This window comes from Lepidothrix coronata, unplaced genomic scaffold (genome assembly GCF_001604755.1).
Source record: "Lepidothrix coronata isolate B3197 unplaced genomic scaffold, Lepidothrix_coronata-1.0 Scaffold7, whole genome shotgun sequence".
In the NCBI taxonomy this organism is placed as follows: domain Eukaryota; kingdom Metazoa; phylum Chordata; class Aves; order Passeriformes; family Pipridae; genus Lepidothrix; species Lepidothrix coronata.
The window spans coordinates 2,370,140-2,395,418 of NW_016690187.1; the positions used below are offsets into that span (position 1 = coordinate 2,370,140).

The 25,279-nt window shown below is 39.8% G+C and overlaps 1 protein-coding gene across 9 annotated transcripts in view; it reads right to left on the minus strand.

Annotated features, from left to right (window-relative positions):
* The window catches only part of SATB2 (SATB homeobox 2), a 216,560-nt gene that overhangs the window by 56,564 nt on the left and 134,717 nt on the right, over positions 1-25,279 (minus strand). For 8 of the 9 annotated variants that reach the window (XM_017838453.1, XM_017838462.1, XM_017838443.1 and 5 more), the window contains 3 exons: positions 16,548-16,674; positions 14,025-14,148; positions 9,112-9,214 (listed from right to left, as the gene is read on the minus strand). In XM_017838453.1, the coding sequence (XP_017693942.1) occupies positions 9,112-9,214; positions 14,025-14,148; positions 16,548-16,674 (354 nt within the window). Of the gene's footprint in view, positions 1-9,111; positions 9,215-14,024; positions 14,149-16,547; positions 16,678-25,279 lie in introns of all 9 variants that reach the window. The other variant, XM_017838509.1, reaches the window with a different exon arrangement.

Below are 25,279 nucleotides of genomic sequence, written 5' to 3' on the forward strand. Positions count from 1 at the left end.
GGAAGGAAGGGGTTCCATGGATGTCTACATTCAAGTACTGCTGATAAACTACTTCTGCTAGTGATGCCTGTGCTAGTTAAACAAAAGCTGGTTCAGGAGGCTGTTACCTACCTCCATCTGTGGTGTGACCACAGCAAAAGACATTGCAGTGTTTTCTCATTGCATCGCATGCTTGGTATACAGTTCTGCAGTTCTTTGCTTGAAGAGCTCATGTACATCAAGTACAACAGTACTGTCATATTGCAGAGCCCCCCACCCTTCTGAAGCAAATCACTAGGTAGGCAGAGACCTGTGTCTGAATAACAGGTACTGTGCTAAGCTCAGCAATCAGCTCCCAGGGCACCCCAGGATAGCATCTGTCCTTCATTTTTCTATACTTCCCTACAATGTCACTACCTCTACAAGACAGTCAGAAACCAACATAATCCCCAGAATGGGAGCAGCAAATTGTTGTATTTCAATGTTCCGTTCTGGTCCTGTAATGATTACCATGTGCGTCAATGTATTTCAACTCCATACTGAGTTAAAACTTCCTGAATACAGCACAAAAGGAATTCAGTGCACCCTTCCCCTGTGTGATGCTCTTAACCTCTACCCCAATCTTCCTTGCATAGTCAAGCAGCTGACGCAGTCCACAGCACAATAGCTTGGGGTGGTCTGCATGCAACTTTCCATTTAAAATAAAACCAGCTCAAAAGATTTAAAATAAGATTTATTTCTCCACCTTCCCTTCCCCTCACACTTTATTTGCACTGAGTTGTTAATAGGAACATTCTGACAAACAGCCCGTGGGGCATTTAGGGCTTAAGAGTGGCACTGAATTGACTGACAGCACTGGAAACCAAATTCCTGTGCACAATAAGGGATGCAGCAGGGAGAGCAAGAGCGTAACGTGTCTCCCAGCACTGCACTGCAGCGGGGACACAGAGGACCCGCCAGCGTTCATGACCCAGCACGGCCGGAACTTTTCAGTCCTGCAGGCATACAGGCACTTTGCCCCAGAGTAGGAAGAAGCTGGTAAAGAAACGTTTTGTAATAAGTTACTAGCCGGCAGAATTGCCATGCCTCAATTGTGACAGGATGTCACCACCCAGGGCTGTTCTCCAGTGCTTCAGAGTTTGCTTCTTTGTTTTATTTATTATTTAAAACCTGGTGATCATAAAAGCCATTTCTAGCAGTGGTCATGGCTGAGCTGGGAGAGCTCTGTGAACTCTGGTATACCCTACTAAGCCTGAGACAAAAAGGTTCTCACAATTTCTTCTGGCTTAGCATCATCCTGCCCACTGGAGCAAGACCTGGACTTTGGAGCCGTGCTTGGGGGGCGAAGCGTTCTCCAGCACAGTACCACCCTCTGCCTTGGAGAGACAGGGCTGTGCACTATACCCAGAGGGTGCCCTCTTGCTTATGCTACACAATAATGAACTACCACTTTGTAAATAACAGAAACACTCCAGAGCACAGGAGGTGCTTTTAAAGTCGTAATTCTGTATCTTTTCATCTATAATTAGGATAATTACTTATTTCTTTTAATCACAGCTCACTTAACCACTTCAGTGCAGAGGGCTGGTCTGAGGAGTCTCATTTTCATTCAACATCTAATCTTCATATTTACCCGAAGTCATTCACTGACTTCACTACCTGATCTCTGCCATGGGAACAAATGGGCCATTTGTTCCTGCAGTCAAAACTGGAGGAAAAGCAGGTTGATGGGAGAGGCAGACTTGACAAGAAGTTGTAACTTTTAAAACCTTTCCCTTCCTCTACTCCTGAGGGATAGCACATAACCTCAAAATAGCTATAGAGCACATACAGAAATTGTTTGGCTGCTGGCTGTGGGTAGCAAAGGCCTTTATCCAAGCCTAATGGAAAACAGACAGGAAAGGCCATTGTCTGTTCTTTGTTCTGTTGCAAATTGTTCAGTTCCCACCAAAGCACAAATCACTATTTTTTTACTTAGAACTATCATTAAAAGTGGGCCTTTAACTAGCACCAGTCTCAGGTGAATGGAGCAGAGCATGCTAACATTGCTGACTCTTTGCAGCTGACCTTCTCATTCCTTTATCCTCAAGACTAGATCCAAGTCACCCTTTGGGACATAGAGATGCTAAGATGTCTTCTGTCACTTGTGCTTAAACATAATAAGTCACACTCTTCCCATGGGCTGTCCCTGGACTGCACTGCTTCCAAAGATGCTCGTCAGAAGACAAGCATCATCATCTTATTTTTAGATTTATTTTGGGGTTACTGCGCAGGCTCAAGAGGGCACACAGAAGTATGAACTTCTTCATAATTCTTCATACTGGCGTTAACATTGTTTGTCAATAGGACATGCCAGATCCATCTCGCAGAGAAAAGCATTACACTGAAGGTGCTTTAGTGACCACCGAGTCTAATGCAAGAATATTGGTCAGGTGAAATGGAAAATGAGAAGCAGGGAAAACATTACTTAGAGCTGTCTGACAGAAACACAGGCAGTACTGGTTTACATGGATTGAAGTTCCCATCTGATATAAAAATATCTCCTTTCCTGTTAAACTACTGCAACAGAAGTACTAACCTTTTGTGGGCACCTCAAAAGGGAGGTGCAAACCTCCTAGAACACCCAGTCATTTGTGCAATCCCTATGGGAAATGTCTTCCTGACTCATAATATCAGAGATGGTGAAAGGAAGGAGACAGAAAGCAAACGTCATTAAGGCAGAGGTATAAACTCTTCAGATATTTTAAGTGAAGAGAATGCAATTCTGCTCTCAGTATTATATACTCTATGAAATCCATGGGAACATAGACAGCCACACTGCAGCTTTCCCACAAGGAAAGCTTATGCCTGTACCTAAACTTCAAGTTATCTTCCTGTTTCAAACTAATCTCCACTAAAGCTTACTTTGTAAAAATTTCTTTACCTTTAGGCTACCATGTCACTGTTTGGAAGCACCCAAATAATTTTTTTTAAATAAGAAATAAAATTAATTTTGAGATTCTGCAGATTAAAACCAAAACATGTTTGCTTTTTAGAAAATGAAGATGACCATTCTTTACTAAGCTGTGGGCAGAAGTCCCAGGCTTTGCACACAACTGGTCCTCACTGAGAAAATCACTGTACTGGCAACAGGAGACATTTTAAAAACATAAAGTTGAGTGACATTTTTTGAGCAAGTTTGGTCAGCATGGCATGGACAAGACACAGGACAAGTGGCTAGGCAGCTTCTCCACAGAAGGGTTTCCAACCTTTATTGTCTCACCTATGTTTCCTAAAGCAGCACTGGCTGAGGCTCCAGTCACACACAGGCAAGGGAGAAGGCATTCAGCTAACTGCACATATCCCTCTGCCACAGCACAGACACTGCTCCAAAACAGCCAGAAGCCATGAAAGACATTTTGCAAAGTTGAAATTCATATATGCATTTACTTTAGATAAAAGTTATGCCTAAGTAAAAAAAAATAAACCCAAAGGGTGTGTTTTAATTCTCTTTACAGAGAGGAATAGCCAAGAGGGCCACAACTCATACACCCCTGGAATGCACGGCAGCGGGTAAATTGTTTCTTAACAATGCACATGCACAAATCCCCCAAACTGGCACTTAACATCAGGGACACTGCTGAAATCCAAAATGCTCATGTGGGTGGGAAAAACAGCAGTCAAGGGGTCTGTAATTCTTGCTGAATCTTGACACTGTTAACTTATATTTAAAGACAGATGCCACTTTTTCCTCATCATCAGTGCTAACTGATGAACTATTCTCCTTATAAAATAGCACAGCAGGCCATAGTCTAAGAGGATGTCTCTGAGTCAGAAATGATCCTCAGGTCATGTGTGTTACCTAGATGCTGACAACCTTGCCTGGGATTGATGTTATTTTCCTCCTTTTTATTTAAGAAAGTGTGGAAAGTCGTATTTTTAGTGAAATGAATACACAGACAGAAGTGTAAAAGCAAGCAAAGGAAAAATTACAGTAATGTCAAGAGCCTCACAGCTGACCTGAATGACCCTAACAGGTTTAGTGCCAGAGCCACAGCTAATATCCAAACAAGTCATGAAATGTATTCTCTTAAAAAACTCAACATTTTTCCAAAAGGTCAAGATCTATATATGCATGCATAGATATATCTATATATATATATCTATATCTCTATATATATATCTCATACATATAAACCACTCTGTATACACAGAGAGAGAGAAATAAATGCACATGTAGCAATAAAGAGGATCTTTTTAAAAGTCAAAAACACTGCTTGGGAAAGATCTGGTGTGCCTTTTCATGAAGCTTCCACAACATCTGCTTCAGAGGAACAATTAAAAACTATTCCTCAAAGCATATAATGACAATTTTCCCCAGACTTGCACTGGCATTATCACTGTGCCACAATCCTCAGTTCCTTCAGCCTGGAAATAAGAAAGCTGGGAGCCCTTCTGAATCCTGTTTCTAACCTCTCTCAACCCACAATGGCCTCTAGGAACACATTAAAAGAGAAACAGATTGCTCTATCTATCCATTATGGGAAGTAAGCAAACATACTTTCAAGAATAAAACAGCATACAAACAACAAATCAGTATTGGAAAAATCAAAGAGCAGCCAAAGCAGATTCTCAATTTAAGGAAGCTATGAAAGCTTTTTCTTAAGTTCCTGGTCTGTTGGATAGAAATAATTGAGCCCTCCTCCTTCAAACTGAAAAGCCTCATCATTCCACAAAAATTTTGAGACATCCACAGTCTCAAAACTCACATCCACAGAAAGCTATATTTTGACAGACATTGATGGCAGGAGCAAAGATGAAATGTTCTTCAAATGCAGACAAAAAAAATATGTCTTTTTATTTTTAAGTTCACAATATATTTATTTCTTCCCGCTGCCTTCCTAACTTCCTCCCACCAAGCTAAGTTGTGTCATCAGGCAAAACCAAAATATTCACACCAGTTAAGATTTTCAGTTGTGAAAAAATTCTGATACAGTGATAGTCCTTCTGATAAAAATAGAAAGCATGACACTTAAAAGTGAAATATCTATTGAGAAATACAGCTAAAAAATATTCTAAATGCTACAGACCCAAAACACTGGGCAACAAGTAGGGTAACTGGTACAAGTTTGATCCCTTGACAATTATCTGAATTGCACAGCTAAGTTCTGAAAATCTTCTTTTCATACATACATATATATACATGAATATAGCTACTTATAAAGTGTTATTTTTATTTCTGTATCTATCTGTTAATCAAACTTAGAAGCAATGCAAGCCTTTTAAGCAGTTATTAAAATCGTGCATTTCTAGGTTTAAACATACTTAAAACCTGTCATGTATGCACAAATCTGTACTAAAAGGCCTTGTATTCCACAAAAAGAAGAATTAAATAAAAAGCGTTTTAAAAAGGCTTCACATAGTAATATTAAATTAATACACGGTGCATATTCTGAACAAGATTACAATACAAACTAGATAGCTTAATTACCACCTCAAGTGATTACAGACGTCCATGAGGGAAAGAGAAAATCCACAGAAGCTTTTTGATTCCCACCTACTGTCCATGTTCCATTAGAACCGTGTTAATATAAGCTCTCCTTCAAATATATATGTGTATCCCAAGGAGACTAGAAAGAGTGGACATCCTGTTATAAACTCCAACATGTCCTCACACATATCCCAAGTGGTAGACTCAGAGCCAGGAGGAGACAAAAAGCCTCCATCCTCACACCAGCCAATTCCCAAGTATGTCTATGCACTAACCCTCGTGCCGCTGAGTAAACTGTGAATGTCTTAAAACCTTAAGGGGCTGGGGCAGGGTGGGAGAAAAATATTCCAGCAGAATTTTGTTCTAGCATCATCCTGACACAAGACAAAATTGCCATGCTGATCTGAACTAACTGAAAACTTTTTTAAAATTACAAGCATAAATAGTTTAGCTGTCTTTTTGGTGAGTTCAATGGAATGCACACTGAGAATGTTTACTTGAGATTTGATACAATTACATTTGTGTACAGCTTTTACATCTGTTGCTAATGATATCAAATTATTGATTATTCACTTTCTTATATTTATTTAAACATTAACTATACACTCAGCAACTTGATGCTTTTCTTTTTTTTTTTCTTTTTTTTTTTCTTATTTTCCAGAGAACTTTTTATTTTTGCCTGGCTTTGGTTGTAATTACTTTGATCTTCCAGAGAGTATAATTAATTTACTGTTTATTTATTTCTATGAGAAAGGAAAAAAGTTTGACCTAGGAGATCTATATGTGGCAATTTGTAACAGAATCACATAGCTTATGTTTAGGAAATCATGGTTTTGATTAAGAAGCAACCATTTAGTTCCCACTGTTTTATTAAAACAGACATTAGCAGATAATAGGAAACACATTTAACACTGTAGGCTGCATTTAGTTTGCAACGTCAATAATGTTATTTTGAAGCCCCTTCCTATTTTGTATTTACCACAGCTCATGTGAATTGTTTTTTGTTTTTACTTTCTAATAACCAGCTCTAGAGTTACACAAGGATATGGGTGCTGGTTCTAAAGACACCAAATTATAGTTTTACCCAATCTATCCAGATACAACCCAAAAAACAGACTGCTGCATCATCCATTCACCTTCATGGAAGTCCTTTTTAAAAATTATTATTAAAGGAATATATGCTGACTGAAGCGTGTCAACTCAAGTCACTGATTTTGCACACTTACTGAGCTGTCCTGCAGGAATATCTGGCTACAGAAAAGAAACAAAACATCATGAAAACAGAGATTATGAGAAATTGAAACCACCCGAAGAAGTGCAAAAGTCTTCCTGTTTGCAAGGTGTTTAGATTACTGCTCTGAAGTTGCATGACTGTTTATTCTCCATGCACCACTGTACCTGCCACAGACTCTTTGTTTTCTCTCCCACTCATATGGTTGATGAATCAACACTACTTGAACTGCTTTATAGCAGCTTGTGTTTACTTCACACATACCTTAACCTCCCTTTTTCTCCTCCTACTAACACACACATACACTTCCAAACAGCAACGCCTGGCTGTGTCTCTGAATAGCACAGATACAGAGTTATCTCGAAAACTCCTCAGGTTTGGATCCTTGACCTTTTGATTGAGGTTTCATTCTGCTTTTACTGCACTTAACAATTTAACTGTGCACTTACTAAGTAAAAAAAAAAGTAAGAGCATAAAGAATTCAATGCTCTAAGAATGAAAGAAAGTGGAAGACAGCACTGTGCTAGAAACACTCAGAAGCTGTAGTAGCATCTCCGCAGTTAAGAACACTACAGTTAAGGGCTTCCAGTGCCTCTGCAACTGGCACCCTTGCCCAGTTTTGAAAAAAAAAAAAAAAAAAGAAAAAAGGGAAAGAAAAGCCCATTTCTGTTCTTCCAGCACAGCAAGTAAAAGTGAATGGTGATGACCTCGAAGTTGTTTGATTTCTTTGACTGTTTTTTAACCAAGAGGATATGTTAAAACACTTGGAATAAATTCTTTTATTAAGAGACACCATTTAGAGAAAAGAAACACTTCTGAGTCACACAATGGCAATTTAGAGAGAAAAGAAACTATCCAGTTTATTTGGCATGAGGGTAACCACACACTAAAATATCCAATCAACATTTTTACTTCTAGTCTAAACCTTTTAGGAGGTGAAAAACAACATCTCCATTTCCTTGCCTGCATTGTTACTCCACTTCTGCCTGAACAAACTTCCTTCTAGACACAAATAATTTTTCCATAGAACATTCCTTTTTTGTTCCCCCTAGTGAAAAATCTAATCACTGCACAGCCCAGGCATGAGCATCTTACAGGTATGCTCTGCACAAGCCAGATGTGCAGAGGAAAACCAGATGCCTCAGAACTTGTTCTGATGTTTTATGCAATTTTGTTTCATGTGTTCCTAACTCAAGCAGCAGACTCTTTATGGTATTATTATGCAGATTTCTAGTCTGTCTTAAGGAAACTAAACAAGTAACCCTTCATAGCTCATGTATGCCGGCCTTTTAAGAGAAAAGACAGTAGACTCTTTTTGGAAGATGCTAATCTTCACGCAACTAAAAATACAATGGTTTCTCAAGAAGGACATGACATTTCCCCATTTCTGCATAATGTTTGTGAATTCTGTTATGATTTTCCTGGCTACTGAAAGCATCACAGACAGAAACAACAACAGTCTATGCCTTCTTTCAGACAATGAATCTTCCCTTCAGTGGTGTAACAGAGAGAAAAACTGTGAAAAAACCTATCACAAGATACAGCTAATTTCCAAGGCTGATGGACACTTAGGGAGAGAGAAGCCAGTTGGAATTATGGAAAAGCTTCTGACTATCCTCAAACTCCTGCTCAAAGCACATGAGTGTTTAGAAAAAATCCTACTAAAATAAATGGTCCAGTGCACACCTAAGTCCCTTCCCAAAGGAAAGAAAGAATAAAAGAACGAACTACACATGACAGAAACTTGTCACATCATTTCTTACACTATTAGAAGGTGATCAGACAGTTCAGTGGTGAGAATGGGATGAACTTAGAATAATTTTGCTGCCCAGGCATTTGCTATTAAACAACTAATACAATCTCACTGTCGAAAAAAACCAAACAATGGGCCATTTTTATCTTAACTTCAGTGGGTGCAGCACCTTGTTATTTAGAGGTGTCTCCTAACAATCAGGTATTAAATCCTTCACTGGTAATCCAGATTCCACATGATAAAACACGGCAGGAATGCCAGTACACTTTGCGGTATTGAAAACAGAGAACAAGGGCACACGTACCTTGGACAGTCAGTTTTTTAACTTTCAGGAATCACACACAATTAAGGTAACTTACATCCCAATTTAACTTTTAAATCCTGAGATACTAGAACTTTTTTTTTTTGCCAAAATGTTTTAGCTTAATTCAAAACACAGTTCGTCTTTCAGCACAGCTAAATAGGATATTTTAAGCATGTTTTAAGTGGCCTGTGTTTTCATGCCAGGCTTGTTTGTAAACTATCAGATTTAATTTCAAATGTGCTGTGACTGTGCCCGCTTTGTAGACAAATTCACTAACATTATTATAGCTTATTATCACTTTCACTTAAAGCACATAATATCAAACAGTCAGAAGAAGTTCAAGAACGTGGAAAGTAACAAAAAATTCAATTTACCTTTAATCTTCTTGTACTTTTTGTACCATCTTCCAAACTCCTGGCACTTGGTTGCTGACACATTGGCATAGTATGTACTATTTACAATGGATGAAATCATACTCTGGAAGTACAGAAAGAAAAACAAAAAGTGATTTAAAATATCTTCCACAATTAGAAATCTTTTCCAGGGAAAATGAATGACATGAAAGTGCACAATGATTACCCATTTGTGACTTCAAAATCAAAATAACAGTTTGGTAAGTAAAAAAAAAAATTGGTTTTATTCTCTATTCTATATTCCAAGCCATAAATAAAATTACAAAATAATAGTTATTATTTTGCATTATGTAAAAATTAGTACGGACCTAGACTGAGACCTGCAGCTCAGGCTGGGGGAGGGAAGTTCTATTTTACTTTGTACTTGTGATATTAGAATATCTAAACTTTAGTTGCATAATAACAGGCAGTGCCATGCTGGGGAACACATGCTCACTGCACCTGGGTGAGAACAAGCGTGATTTAGGAACCAGATCCTAAAGGTAAGATTAGATGCTCCAGCATGCATAATCCCAATAATGCTTTTCAGATGTCTCTGTTCTGCTTCCAAATGCAGCAAGACCACATAGCCAAGAATGGGAGAACATCCGTGCTACTCGCTGCAGAACAACAGTTAGGCAAATAAGTTAAATTAATATAATTTATAGAAACGTGTGATTAGCCCTCATGTGAAAAATCATCCAGAAGAGAAATTAGCAGTGCCATTCAGAGTGAAGGGAACTACACATATTACAACATAGAGAAGTCAAAACCCACAAAAAAGTTCAACAAAAATGAAGTATCACTTGCCTAACCAGCACTCCTCCCTCCTCTGCAAATTCCCCCAAGCGACTCAGTACAAGCAACTGAAGCAGAGAGGTGCAGACTGGTTTTGCAGAACCCAGTACCAATAAAAAGCATATTTTATATCTGGGATGCTTCTGCCCATCAGTGGCAAAGAGCCTGATGACTAGTAATTCTTCCTTTCTCTTTTTTCCCTCCCTTCATCCTTGCTATAGAGGAGGCATCTTTTTGACAACATTTTGCTCTCCTTTTCCCCCCTCTGAACTCTTCCAGGGTTAAATCATTCCCAGCACAAGTATGCTGCCAGCAAGGAAATGCAATCTAACACCACTAACACATAGCAGCCAATGCACCTTCCCCAGAAAACACATTTTCCTTATGCCCTCCTTCCTCACGTCAAAGCTCAGAAAAAGCCTGGCACATTGCATGACCTTTCTGCTTGGAGATGAAAGAGCAAGGATGATCTCACACCTCCAACAAGCTATTTACCATAGGTTCAACCTCTGGCCCATGGGCTGCTGGAGGCTCCTGTGCAAAATGGGATCTTGGCCATCTCTGGAAAGCTACAAGGCTTACACATTGGCTTACAATTTTAACAATGCTCTAACAGCAAAAACATCCCTGCCCTCTTCCAGATTTATCCAGCCTTCTGCCCAATTCAGTGCAATATCACAGGGCTCTGGCTCTTCCTAACTCCTGAGTTTTAAGGACTTAAAAATGTATATGAAACTGAGAGACTGTAGATAACTGGATAGTACAGAATACTTTCAGTCTTCAACAGGTAATTTCGCTTTCAGTAAAGAGGTTCTTTCGGCTTTTCACTTTTAACTTTTCCACTCAAAGAGTGCTATGGTGCACTGCAGTAAAGTCTGGAGGCTATGAAGTAAGAGCCTTGTTAAGTAGCAGCTTCAATTTCTAAAACTGAGGCTCAATTTTCTAATTAAAATCAATATTTTGAGACATAAACCTAGCATTGTGGCAGTCAGCAGCAATTCCCTGCCCATAAATCCTCCCTTGCTCTACAGCATTTTAACAAGCAGTAGAATTCTGAAAGCCTGACATAGTGATAGCCTCTGCTGAGGAAGGATTTTGAACAAAGTCGAGCTTGAGATAATGTGGGGTTTTTTAACAGCACTTCAGTTAAATTTCCAGTCACTAAGGAAGGGTGAGGAAATTGTTTAACTCTGTCTACATATCAGTTTGGGGTTTCCTGGTTTTTTTTCTTTCCCTCAAATCCTCTGGTTCTACAAGAAATCAACATTCCTGACATAGTGGGCCTATTAAATATCACAGATTATATTAACCCATTAACCTTTATTTGAGAAAGCAAAGCTTAAACTAAATAGTAAAATCAAACAGTAAATCAACCATTGGTGAAAAATCCCAGAACAGACTCTCTTCAACTTCTTGAAAGTGGAACAGGCAAAAGAACCATAACAATTTTCAAACCACATATCCTCACTATTAAATGCAAAGCAACCCTAGGGGTATTTCTGCTAGGAATCTTGATAAGTCTGCATAAAGGAAATATCCATTTAGAAGAGAATGGCAAAAAACACCACTGACTACTTGCAAATTTCTAAATAATGCACATTATACCTGGGAAAATCCTTAAGGAAGAAACCGATTCTATTAAACAGCAGATACACTAGGTATGTGTGTGGCCATGACAGCCATGTGGAATGAAAACTGCTTAGACCAGGAGCTAAGAAATATCCACACAAAGAAAATCCAGTGCAAGTAAGTTCAAGGAGAAAAATACGGGACGTGCTCACATCCCAAGAAAGCTTGCTCCAGCAGAGACAAAATGCATGGTCAGCGCTGAAATGAGTTATATGATACACAGGAAAGACAGAAATCTCTATGAAAAGATGGAAATGCTGAAATAATTGGATTTCTTTCTGCCACACGCACTCCCCCCACCGAACCCTCCTTCCCCCCAGCTTGGTTAACTGGGATTTATTTGTTTGAACAGGAGCTGTATGCTACGGGTAGCTAAACTGCAGACATGTAATACACCTATCAGAAAAAAACAGAACAATTTTAAATCAAAGTGAATGATTACATTTCCCATTAGCAGCAATCAGAATCCCCATCTGGGCTTCATGGAGAGCTTGGGCACCGAGAACCAGAGATGGAGCACCATCGCTGGTGGGAGTGGGGGCTCCCCATGCTGCCCCTCTCCACTTCTGTACCTGAGACACTGTGAACACATTAATAAACAGTAGCATTTACTCTGCAGTTTGACTCCTAAGAGACCACTCTGCAATGTGCTGCTGTCAATAATATATTAACCACAAGGGGGTTGTAATGACATTTCACATTTGGCACGATATTTTTTTAAAACTGATTTGGGAGAAGTAATTGTATTAGAGGCATATTCAGATCCTATACAACCTTCCATTGTATATTCCGCATTTTGTGAGCCAAACCAAAAGAGACTGAAACTTCTTATGGCAATAATAATAATAATAATAATAGTAATAATATTAGCTGCATTCTGCAGTCTCAGTTCAAGGGTTAGTCACTACCCAAGGTCACTTAGATCTGTGCTTAAAAGAAAGCAAGCTCAATTTTCTACAGAAGGATCTCCTTTTAGTTTTGTCCACTAAATAAATAATTGGGCAAGGATTTTTGCTGCTACAGTTCTGCCATCAGTAATTTTGTAAATACCTTTCAGACTGAGGCTATAGAAGGAGTAAATCAACTGCAGCATTTCCACCTGGTAGATTTTGAAACTGAAGTGGGAGGAAAAGGACGCAGACAACAAATGAATTCTGCATATGAAATGATGCATAGTTTAGTTATATGGGATACTCAGGAAGACTGGGCAGAGACAACCATATGCTGCAATCATCATTAGCTCACCAGATTCCACAGATAATTCTATTTCAAGAAATTAAACTTAAACTATGTGGAAAAAAAAAACACTTTCATATTCAATGCGTATTCAATGGTCTGTGCATATCTGGAGTCAGTTACTCCTTTGGTAAATAAGGCAAGTTACATGGCTTTTCCTTACACAGCCTTTCCATCCCTGTTAGTTCTGCAGATCCCACACGGCTAAGTAAGATGAGGAACGTAATTCCTGTCAATTGCAGAGATCTAAATTCTGCTCTGTATCTCACCTCTACACTTTCCCTGGAGTTGTAACCATAACACAGCAAGGCAAATTTGTGGTGAATAAAAGGAATTCTCTTGGTTCATGCAGACTTTGAATCATGAATCACAGGATGAACACAGAGTGCAATGAAAGACAGGCAACCACGGGAGGAAAAACGTTGGATGCAGTTTAGCAAAGCAACAGATTTTTAGCAAGCAGGGATTACTGATGTTTTGACTTTTGAAAGATACAATCAACAGATTAACCTATGATTCTAATACAGGTTTTAGAAGGCAATGTATTTTTCACACCTAGCAAAGTTACCTGGTCTGGGTGCTGAAGTGTTATTCTGTTTTTTCTGAGAGGCAAGGAGGACTCGGTCATGAAAATTTTATGAATCTCTCATTATGACAATCTGAAGTACAAATAGAGCTCACAACATCTGTAAGAACCTGTGTCTTAGTGTCTTAGACATGACATCACTGCTGATTATAAAGCAGTCATGGAGAATGAGACTGAGTTTTTGTTCTTTTTTTAACATAATTACATATACATTTTTTGTTGCTGTTTCCTAGAAATTGGGGCACAACTGTTAAAACTGCATACTTTTTGTCGTGGTTGGAGGCTGATGAGAGCTACCTATGGGTTAGTGGGGAAGGCAAGCCTCTGCTAGTGGGAAGAAGCCACTCAAAGCTTGCACTTGAGGATCATTAGCCCTATTACAAAAGGTTCAGATAAAAATCTAAATAAAGAATTTACATCTCTCTGAAAACCAACCAATTCATTCACGATTTTCACCTGGTGACCCACTGAGAAAACATGGTATAAAGATACTCTTTATCATATTAATTAGAATTTCTCCTTTCTAAAAAACACAAGGAATTTATTTGGTACTTATGAAACTGTTTAGTCTAGGCTCTTTACTGAACAAATATGAGCTTCAGTTCTTGCAAGTCTTTCTTCTCCTAAGCCTGTTAAAAGCACTGACCTGTGAGAGAGGGCATTCTTTGGCTAATGTGCTCTGATTCATCTCTTTGAGCAGTTCCTTTAAGGCATTGCGAACTGTGGCATGGTTCCACTGCTCTGCTGGCAAGTCTTCCAACTTTGAACAACTGTTAAAACAGAAAGCAAAAGTAGATAGAGACATCACCTTCACAGATGCTTACTTTTTGCATACAAGCGCTATAGAACTTTAAGCAACAAACACAACCTTGGAATTTCCTGCTTGGCCAGCCCATCAAGGTGTTTCTCCCCTCTATCACCTTCCCATCAAGCATGGCTACCCGAAGATGTGCAGTTCAACATACAGCAGCTAATCCTCCTACGGTATTACATGTGTGTATAAGCATTCCCTCTGGGGCCTGACGGAGAGCAAAGAAACTGCATAAAGCAAGCCCCAGAAATGGCTGGATAAAGCCATACTGTCCAGACAAAGGTACTCCTGCTGGGATAGAAAAATAAACATATATGCTGTGCTGCCACTAACAAAATCCCTAAACAGTAAGGGCCCTCATTGTATGGAAGCAAGACTTCGAAAAATTAGTTTAATTTCATACAGGTTCTTATACTGAAGTATCCAAGAGCCTTTCAGAAACACATAAACCATATGTCCAACATCTGTCACGTGTAGTTGATTCTCACTTTCATTCTACAAGAACTGCATATGTAGTGAAGCTTTTGTCTTTGTGCGACTTGTGCCTCTTTTAATTTAACAAGCTTATGGTTTGTGTCTACATGCACAGGGACAGACCCGAGAAAAAAAGCTGGGAGAAGGTTGTCACTGCCATTTCTACCAAAGAGAATTAATGGATGTTCTCCAATCAACCTCTGAGGGGGTTCTGCCTTCTGCCCTTACAGCCTGGTTTGTCCCTCAGAGCTCGGTGTTCAGTTGTGCTTGAGGAGTTCAAGTAGTCAGTGATCATCTTTATCTCAAAATCATGGGCTATCTTTTACTTACATTGCATCCAGGCATTCAGGCATTTTGAAGAAAAAGAATGAGACCCTAATCTTGGATTGATGCCCTTTGCTAATACAGATGTGACAATAGGCTAGATGAACTCCTGGTAGCTCACACTTCTGACAAAATGCGTTACTGCACTCCAGTTTCATAGCAGCTATAGAGTCTAGATGCTCTTTTACAACTATGTAGCTGAGATGCAGTCTAGCTGAAAAATGACAACGGTATATAAACCTGAGGAAAGACCTGTTCATGGGAATTGAAAACCTCAAGCACCATCAGAGATATAACAGGAAAGAAATGTTCTTGTCTGGGAGTTTAATGTCAGTGAGGCACCAACTGTTTGCAAATTCTAAATTGAATTGAACAGTTGGAGGGTATGTACCTGCCACCAAAAGGACACACACGTGTCCCTGTGGACCCTTCTTCTGTTCAAGCCAGACCTTCAAAGAACTGTTGGCAATTTATTCCAGACTTATTTTTTTAATCTTTCCTCTGGCATGTCCTGACCATACAGCTCCAACAGGCTGTACAACGTAGGCTTAGTAGCATGACCAGAGTACGCCATGCACTGCAAGGGACCTGTCACACCTCCTTACATCAGTAACTATTTGAGAACTCTTCTGAAGGCCAACAGAAAGAAAGGGGAAGAAGAAAGGGGGGGGGGGGAAAAGCCAAGTTAAAAAAAAAGGAAAAAAAAAAGAAAAAATAGCAAAAAAAAAAGCAAAAAAAGCAAGGGTTTGTGCTGAAGTAAACAAAGGTTAAAGAACAGTCAGGCTCCTGCAGGAATAGCAGAGCTGGGCTGGGAGGGAGGGGGCATTACGTAATGCAGGAAAAATGTTGGCTCCATTCAGTTTTCCACCACTTCATGTGATGTCAGGAAAACCATATAAATCAACAGTCTTTCTGCTCCCACGGATGGAGGGCAGCAAGCAGCACTATTTATACTTACACAATTAAAAAAAAAAAANCAGGAGGAAGGGAGGGCAAATAAGTGTAAAAGTGGAGTGAGCTTTTGCTTTGCTAATCAGCACTAGTATTCAGGGAAGGAAAATATTTGCCAAATGCCAAATGCAGCTGCAGTGACATTTTCCTTCCTTGTCTTCTTTTTGCTGGGAAGACCACTGGAGAAAAAAAAGAAAAGTCAAAAAAGCTCCCCTCCTCCCCATCTCAGCAACTGGCAGTAGAAGACTTGGATTCTCACAATGTAGCCCCTAGAAAAAGGCAAGGAGTTTATTATTTGATACAATTAGACCTTAAGAATTCATTAAATTAGGGACTGTCGAAAGGTCTGCCTTTAAAAGCCCCATAAACTTGACTGAGTTTCTGCCCTTCCCCTCTCTGCTACCATATTGCTACTTCAGAACACATACAATATCAGTTGGAACATGCACCAAAAAGCTGCCAGGTGACCCACCCTTCTCTTCATTTTCTTTTCATTTCATCAAAAGACCCGAAATTAATGAAGACAGGATGTGCTAATCTCTGTAGTAATGCTGTAACCGACAGAGCAGCTTAGAGAATAGAGAAGGACAGATGTTCAGAAACACCCACCTTTGTAATTGGATTTTCAATGTCACAACATGATAGACATCTTGTAGCATGTCGGCTACTGTCGCATCTGGTGCATCAGTCACATAACTGAGAGGCAGGGGATTCCACCTCCCAAGCTTGATTATTCCTGAAAAGAAATCAAAAAATTCATACTTTATATTTTACCAGCCATTTACTAAACCCTTCGATAACATTGCTTGTTCCCAAGATTCAAGATCTGCCTTGAGGTTTATTGCACTCTTGCCCAGAAAGATGCGTTCTGCTGAATCCTGAAACAAACAATGGAGAAGAGTAGGAATAGATTTTAAATTCTTAACAGACAGTGGCTGACATGGTCCTGGCTCTTAAATTACTTCAAGGAAGCACAGGAGACTTCCTCCCTTCACATCTTCCATCATCCCACTAGAGCCTAGTTCTCTAATTTAGAATAAGCTTTAAATACTCTCTAGCCCTGATTTTTCAGTCTAGAAAAACCTTTCAGTAAATAAATGCATTAATTTTGACTTGGACAGGAAAATTCCTATGTGAGGGCTTTCAGCACACAGTTACAATCTAAGCATGGTGCAACTCCCAGTGGATGGATGCCACTGCAAACCCACCAAGTAGGAAGAGTTCACTCCCAGATACAAGTTGCACTATGCAGACAGTTGCTTTTCTTTGTGAAAAAAAACCCACCCAAAACCAAACGACTGTGAGCTGCTGACCGCAGATCTAAAATAGAATTTTGGGGGCGAGGGAAAATGCTGTAAGTTCTATTTCTACTTCTGCTCATTCTTTAATAGGGATCATCACCTCTTTTGGATGAGCTTGTCACAAAGACTGTAAACTTGGATGGTAAACCATTCTGTGCAGAGGTATTATTTCTGTTTAGACAATTGCAGAGGGCCCACCCACACCAAAAACAATGACTAACACCCAGGAATGACTTCCAGGAAGACACCAAACAAAGAAAGCCACAGTGCCATTTTACATGACAGCAAAGCAGTTCAACCTTGTTCTGCACTATTGCCACTACTGTTTTTATTCCCTCCTTCATCGTGTTCCCATTGCCCTGCCGTTCTGATCATTTAACTTTCCTCAGCTCAGCCCTACAAGACACATTCTCCCACTTAAACTGATGCCTTTTGAAGTTTCCTTATATACTGCTGGATTTTGGAAAAGACATCCATAAACTCAACTGCCAGAAAGACACTAACACACTAATACAGGAGAAAACTACTTCTGCAATAACAGGTGCACCAAGAGCTCTTCTTGAGTATCTGGAAGGATGCTGTGATGCCAAGAAACTTCAGCTTTCTCCTCCTCACTTTCTACTCCCAGTTCTTCACCATCTCTGGAACTATCAAACCGAAATAAACGACAACAGCTTTTTATCCTGATCTCCCAAACATGATCATAAAATAAATACCACACTGAAACAATTAAACAAAGCTTCTTGCACAGAGACAATAACAGAACAAAATAAGCCTGTGAAGTACCTGCAGTGGAATATTTTTTCCCTGTTCCTACGCAGATTGAAGAGGGAATAATTTTAGTACAACTCCTTTTCCATAGCACTTAAATCTTTGCATTTACCACTGATGTACTGCTTTGCAAGGCATTCTGTCAGCACATACTGAAAGAAGCTGGAAGTGACCTAGTTCATCCTCAGTGGTACAAAGTTTCACTGTAACATATTGGTACAGACAGGCTAATATTTCGAGAGCAGATTAGAAAGCTTTTGTCAAGGAGAGATATTGTCCAAATGAAACAAAAAGTTACTAAGTGTTGCTTGATATCCAATGCTTGAAAATGGGACATAAACAGAACAAAAACATTTAAATGATGCACTGTTTCAGTATTAAGATTTAACAATCTGGTGCTGAATATGCTGCAGTATAAATAGTGCCTGGACTCAGATCCAGTAGAGTAACACACAGCACTCATTCACAGCACCGTATGTCTCCATTGCTGGTTCCTTGAGTCATATTCCACTTGCCAAGAAAAGCTGTTTTTCTTAAGGGGATAGTTTACTTAATGTTATCTCTGGTGACAACAAGAAATGCATATAGTACAGCATATATTAGTCATGAAATGAGCATCAAGGGTCCACTGAGTGAAATACATGCTGGGAAAACACAGTTTAGCTGCTGACTTCCTTCACCCCCTTCTGCTATATAATAATTTAAAGCAAAATCACCTAAAAATCCAGAAATCTATACTGGCTTCACAGAACACTTGGCTTCCTATGTTTAACCACGCCAAGTTTTCATGTAATTGAAAAAATAAGCATCATATGTGCCCCATAAGTCACATCTAAATTGTTAATATTTTACAAGAGGCTTTATTTTTCATTCAATTAAGGAAAGCACTCAGAGAGCACACCATCTGCAACTGCTCAGGCCTGGCAACGCTGGCAAGGGACAAAGAGATGGCTGGGGGGCACTGAAGCAACTAAAGGTGTCCCCAGACTAAAAAAGTTTAAAGAGAAAAACCCCAGCGCATCCAGAGCGCACCACGGGAAATACTATGCAAATTGCTTTACAGGAATGTCTGCTACTACTGGAAGGTAGGTAGTTTTGTTTTTTTTTTTTCTTAATCTTCCTCTACAACTGGAGAGGAAATTGTTTTGGCTGGATTTAAGCAAACACAGGTGTTACCATAATGCTCGGTGCCTCTGCACGTTAACACCTGCTGCGAGTCCTTTACTCTGTGTTACAGCGCTGCTGATGTCCGCTGTTTTTTCAGCCGGTGTGATGTGACGTGTGAAATATTTTTTCCAGAGCACATTAAGCTGGTCCAAACCATAGCCAGAAGCCATGGTTTCCATTCAGCTCCTCAGCAGACTTCACAGGTGCATATTTCATGGCACCAACACTGTACTTAAGGAAACTCTTGGGCTGTGATTGGGAAGATGATGCCAGCTTGTTGAGTAAATGTCTTCTCTGCATGCTAGAACACATCTCTGAATGACTCCTCAGCAAAAACTGAGTTCACCAAAATTTGCTTCCTAAAAAGGTCTCTTCTCATCCAGGACTGAGTGTTTTCAGTATAACAGCAACTCCAGAATGAAAACAGCCTGGTAGAAAGAGGTTACTTTGACATACACATTTTTTATTGTTCCTCACATTGACTCCAAACAGTACAGCTCAGGACTTTAAAGAAACCACTTTAACTGGCCTGGCTGAGCTTTTGTCCTACCACAAGTGAGACTTGGGAGTGGGGACAGGAACGAGTAAAGGTCACTGTGTTATTAATGAATATACTACTGCTCTGGGAGTATCACTCTTCTGTCAGCTCCAGACCTTCTCAAAATTATGTGTGGATAATGCAGAGCAGATCAGACTGCTCAGGAAATCCAAAAACACATCTTCCCTGAGTTTCCAGAACTTGTCTGTTAACGAATTTCATTCTCTTTCCTGTATCAAGAGGGACTTTTTCCTGTGAGAGTTTTTTGAAGGGAAAGTTCAACAGATTTCAATGCTTGCACACACTCAAAAAATGGCCATACACTAGAACAGCTCCCAAGAACTCATCTAGAAGTGGCTCAATGCAGCCCAGGCCAGTTAGGCAATTAGAGACAATAAAGAGACCAGTTTTTTCAATAGATTTTTTTTCAAAACTATTTTAGAAGAAATTTTTTATTGACTCTGGCTGTTGGTTCTTGAACAGCATGTACTTCTGTAGTTAGGTCTTTTATTAAGTTTAAGCCTCAGTTTCATTAAAATGGAGGAAGGGGAAAAGGCCAGAGTAACTTAGTTTGAAATCTGCATAACTCCCTTTACCTGCAAGAAGAGCAGTGGGCAAACTTCTACAAGTTCGAGTGTCAGGTTTGCATGTAACAACCACTGCAATTCACTGCTGTCATTCCACTTAGGCCAGTGATGTGGCACCCTGACAGGGTACTTTTAATTTAGTTTCATTTAAAATGCAGCTCCTTTGGAGAAGAAAGTGATAACTATGCAAGTGAGAGCAGAACAACACATTGAACAGAAGCCTTGACCTGCTACAACATGGCTGATCTCTCCACTGAGCAGAACTCAGAGCTTTTTTACAGTATCACCTGAAAGAGTGATGCATCTAAAGCACTGGGATTATTCCTGGAACTTCATCCTAATGAGATGGGAACTGAATGGATGCAAGGCTGAGGCTAAAGAGGACTTCCAGAATAACTACCTTCATCAGGAGCATAAACATCAAAAGACAAAAAGCTGCTTTCTAGAAAAATACAGCTAAGCTGTCAATCCCTTTTCATTATTATGTAGCTTATACTGTCCCACAAAAATTATTTATCTATCTGGGCTAGAAGCCTCATTTGTCTTTGCAAACAGAAAGATAGCCACACAGTACACTCATTCTAAGAATGCCACATCTGGAGTTTAGAACATATCATAGTCTAGCTATGACACTTGGTCATAAACACAATGAGGGCCGGGTCCTGCATCTCCCAGTCACCTGCACAGGTAACTTTTAATCTGATAGCCCCATAATAATTACTGAGGCACCTCAGGTATCCTTCAATGCATCACTGCTGTAAAATCAAACTGTTAAAATGGGGCATTTTCCAAATTCCTTTTTGCGGCTATACAGAGCAAACAGGACGAGAACGTGCCTCATCCTGTCACTGGCTCCCTTCAAACTATTCCCTGCTCCCACCATGATTATACTCCTGATTTCACCTTTCACAAGTTATGAGCCTACCTGAGTTACATCTTAAATGGATACTTGTAGTATTAATGCAAATGCATACACAGGATTAATGCAATTTATTTAAAATGCTAATCTGCCAGGGTTAAAATTAAGTCATGGGATCAAATGAAGGACATTTTGGAAGTTCCTATTAGCATCACCACGCCCTCCTCAACATTTTTTCTGGAGACAGAAAATGAATCATGAGTAATACATGCTCAAATACATACAGAGAGGGAAAAAGAAGGAATCTTGTGTTCTTTGGCTAAAGGGGAAAAAAGAAGGATAGCAGAGAATACTGATTGCTTACCAAATATTGTTAAGAAAAACACTTATTAACACTAAACAGAGAGGCTATTTGAATCCCTGATGCACCGCACCGAAACCTCCCATTTTCTACAGCCTAAGCCAATATAACCTGCTGAGACTCATATAGGGTGAGGTGTTCAAGCAGGTGATTGCTCTCCTTGTGGACTGACGGACACAGTCAGGCTGGAAGCTGGGGAAGTGCAAATCCTGTTTCTTACATTACAGCTCCACGTTCACTAACATTGCAGACTGTAACAGAACTGCTACATCCAGCTCAGACAAGAACATGTGCCTGTACAGCCAGACTCGGCACAGCACGGCGTCTGTGTGATCTTCGGAAAGGCAGAGGGAGTAGGCAGTGCCCAACCCAGCATGAGATCTCCTGGGCTATATTTACTACTCCAAAATATACTGAGCAAGTTTGAATCTCAAGTGTTATACCAGACCACAGCCATGGTTCACGTTGCTGTGGCGTTCCAGAGCTGTACTAGGTATCCTAGAATTTGCTTCCTTGCATTCCAGGGACTCCAGGATCACAGCCCAGGAGTGCTGGACTGCAAACACAGGGCTGGATGAAGAACACAACCAACATTTGCTGCTGCCTTGTGAATTCAATCAAGTAGTTTTGATCACATCTTACTTTTTAACAGCTCTTATCAAATCAACACAACAGACATCCAAAAGAAACTGCAGATTAACATTAGCACCCAAATACTTTTGATTCCTTTTACAACTCCAAATGAAAGACCTCAATGAGACATGCAATAAAAGCTCCACTTCTGGGACCATCAAGCCATTTCTCTATCAGCCAATACTGCAGGGCTTCCTACGAGATGGGAAGGCTCTTGTGACATTGATTGCATCTGGTTATCCTCTTCAGAGGCATCTTGTCCCTACGCTTTAGCATGTAATTTTCCTTTGTTCAGCTGTGCTTTGTTACAGAAATTAAAAACTGGCTGTCCTATGTAATAAGTACATAGAATTATTTATCCATAAATCAGTTTGCAGGAAATCACTACCCTGCAGTACATAATAACTCAGCCTGTGTTTCTAACCTCTACCCTGGCTGTAGTATATCATCAAACTGTAACAACATAAAGCCATAATTTGTAGTTATTATTGTTAATCCAGCAAAGGGAATGACTTTTCAAGCAGAAAGGATAAAAAAGCAAAAGGAAAAATTTTAAAAAAAAACCCTGACCATATTAATTTTTGTATTATATTATTGAGCTGCCTTTTCCATCTCTTTGGGAAATTTAAAAAAAATATTATGCTGCCTTTGCCCATCATTATAAGGGTGCCCGTATTATCGTGCTGAATTTCAGTCAGTGATATATGGGGGCAATAGATGGGAAAAATAATCAGCATAACCCTCCCCTGTACTTCTAAAGCGCCTCACATCAAAGGGTCCCAACACACTTTAAAAACATTAATTAATTGAACTTTGCACATCCCTGTGAGGTAGACTGTATTATGTCAATTGACATATCGGTGATTTAGTGATTGAAAGCACACAATGCACATAATCCTATGTTTACATCAATACAAAAGAATCCCCCTCCTTCCTCGTTTCAGTCCATAATAAATAATTCAGTGAGAGAACAGGAATAAACTATGTGATTACACTGTGATGTACACATCCACAAATCAACAGGAACACCCACACTCCCTGAATGACGAACACTCCACCCCAGCTCATGAGGCTTGTGCAACTTCAGGGCTCTGCACAAAAGGGTGACTTTCACCCAAGGGGAACGCAGAGCCCAGCTACTCGAAGCTCTGGTAGCACAAAGCCCCTTGTACTGTTGTTGCTGGAAGTCTTCACTTTTGCTGTTTTAAAATGCTGTCACAAACTCTGTGTACCATAGTTTACAGAACGAAATTTTGTGCTGCAACATGTCCAAGAGCTGGGCAATTTAAACACTCATATCTAGCCTTTTTGGCTTGCACAGCTGTATCAATACACAGACTTGAACACAGACATTTTCATTATTATGTATGATATTTGTATGATTATATATCAAAATGTTTATAGAAACTTGGGTGTGACTATCAAGAGAAAGACTATTAGTGTTACAAGGTTTATGTATTTCAGAGTACATTCACAGATGAAAATCTCTTTGATACATGAAGCTTGGTTTGAGTTTTCAATTTTTTGAATGCTAGTATTGCCCATTCCTTTCCTCCAGCATGACTGTACTCAAGTATTTGACTTAAATAACATACACTAAACAGTTTGATGCCTTGTAATTCTACATATCAAGTTTACATTTTACAGTGAAAAGATTGTGCCTCATGTAATAGATGCTGCTTCACATTTGGGAAACGTTATGTGAGGACCCTGACTTTTATTAGATTAATTTAATATAAGCACTAAGTTACTAGACTAAATTAATAAAGATCTTCTTAAAAAAAAAAAGAGGGGAAGAGAGCGAGAGCGAACAGAATGAACCCACAAATTAAATAAAATTTTCTGGAGCTTGTTATTTTGGAAGTCTTTATTTAATTTTCCAACCCCCTATTCTATTTGAAAAAAAAGTAAATAATTAGTAAGGAAACAGGAAAAAAAAAGGTTGATGTTATTTACTTCAGGGGATTATTTTTAAAATATGATAGAACAGGAATACCACAAATAAATAGAAGGGCGAGGAAGCAAAGGAAGTACTAACTATTAAAAAAAACAAAACAACAGGCCATTCATTTCAGAGTTGGACTCGATGATCCTTGTGAGTCCCTTCCAACTAAGAAAATATCCTGTGATTCTGAAGGTTTTTTTACATTTTCTGTGTTACTTTTAAAACTATCGCCTCCATTGAAGAAAACCACATTTAGTCTGACATCACATCTCTCTTTTGCCATTTTTGGGATAAGTCTGCACTTACCTTGGACAGTAAGAATATGAATAAAGAGACAAAAGTTCTTTCTTTTGTCTGAGAAAGAGAACCACTCCCCTGAACATCACTTCCATGGCACGAATACAAAGTCTTTTCAGTCATGACAACTCATGACAGAAAGGCTACTGGATCCAGGATATTAAGCAGCTCTTAGGAGATGTCTTTCATAACTCTGTAAGCTTGGACCTCAGCCTCACCCTCCACCAGGCTGCCCTCTCCTGAGAGGCACTGTCACAATGGGGCTACTATTCTCAGCAGTATTATTCAGTAGCCCCAGCGCCCATAGGATTGCAGCACCTGCTCCATCACGAACATCAGCCCCACATAACACCCAAAGCGTGGCACTCTCCCAGTTTTGCATGGAATTACTGTCTTTTGGGCAAACTGTACTCTTATATTAAGATCATTCCCAGCTCAGTCCTGGGGCACCTGAGCTTGCTCAGCTGCACAGGAGCACAGGCTGTGTCTCCTCCCAGGGAGCAGTGGCTGCTGAATGCCTTTGAAATCCAGACCAGGAGTGTCACAACTCAGCTTATTCCCTGATCAAAGAGTTTCCTTAGCTGCTACCATGCCTGGAGGTTTGCTTTGTTATCTTAAAACCATGAATGTTCCTTTTCCTTTGGACAACAGCTGTCTCTCCTCCAGTCTCAGGTTCCCTGTCAAAACATGCGGCTTCTCTGCCATCCCAGCCTGGCACCAGGACCTGTCTATAATTTAGTGCCTCTCAGAGGGCCAACATAGGCAGATAGCCCTAGTGGAGACCTGTAACGTGCTTCCACCTCAGCCTTACAGACTGAGAAGTCTGTAGGGGCTTCAGTGTATTTGCCTCAGTTGCTAAGGAACATGAATGCAAGTGTACTC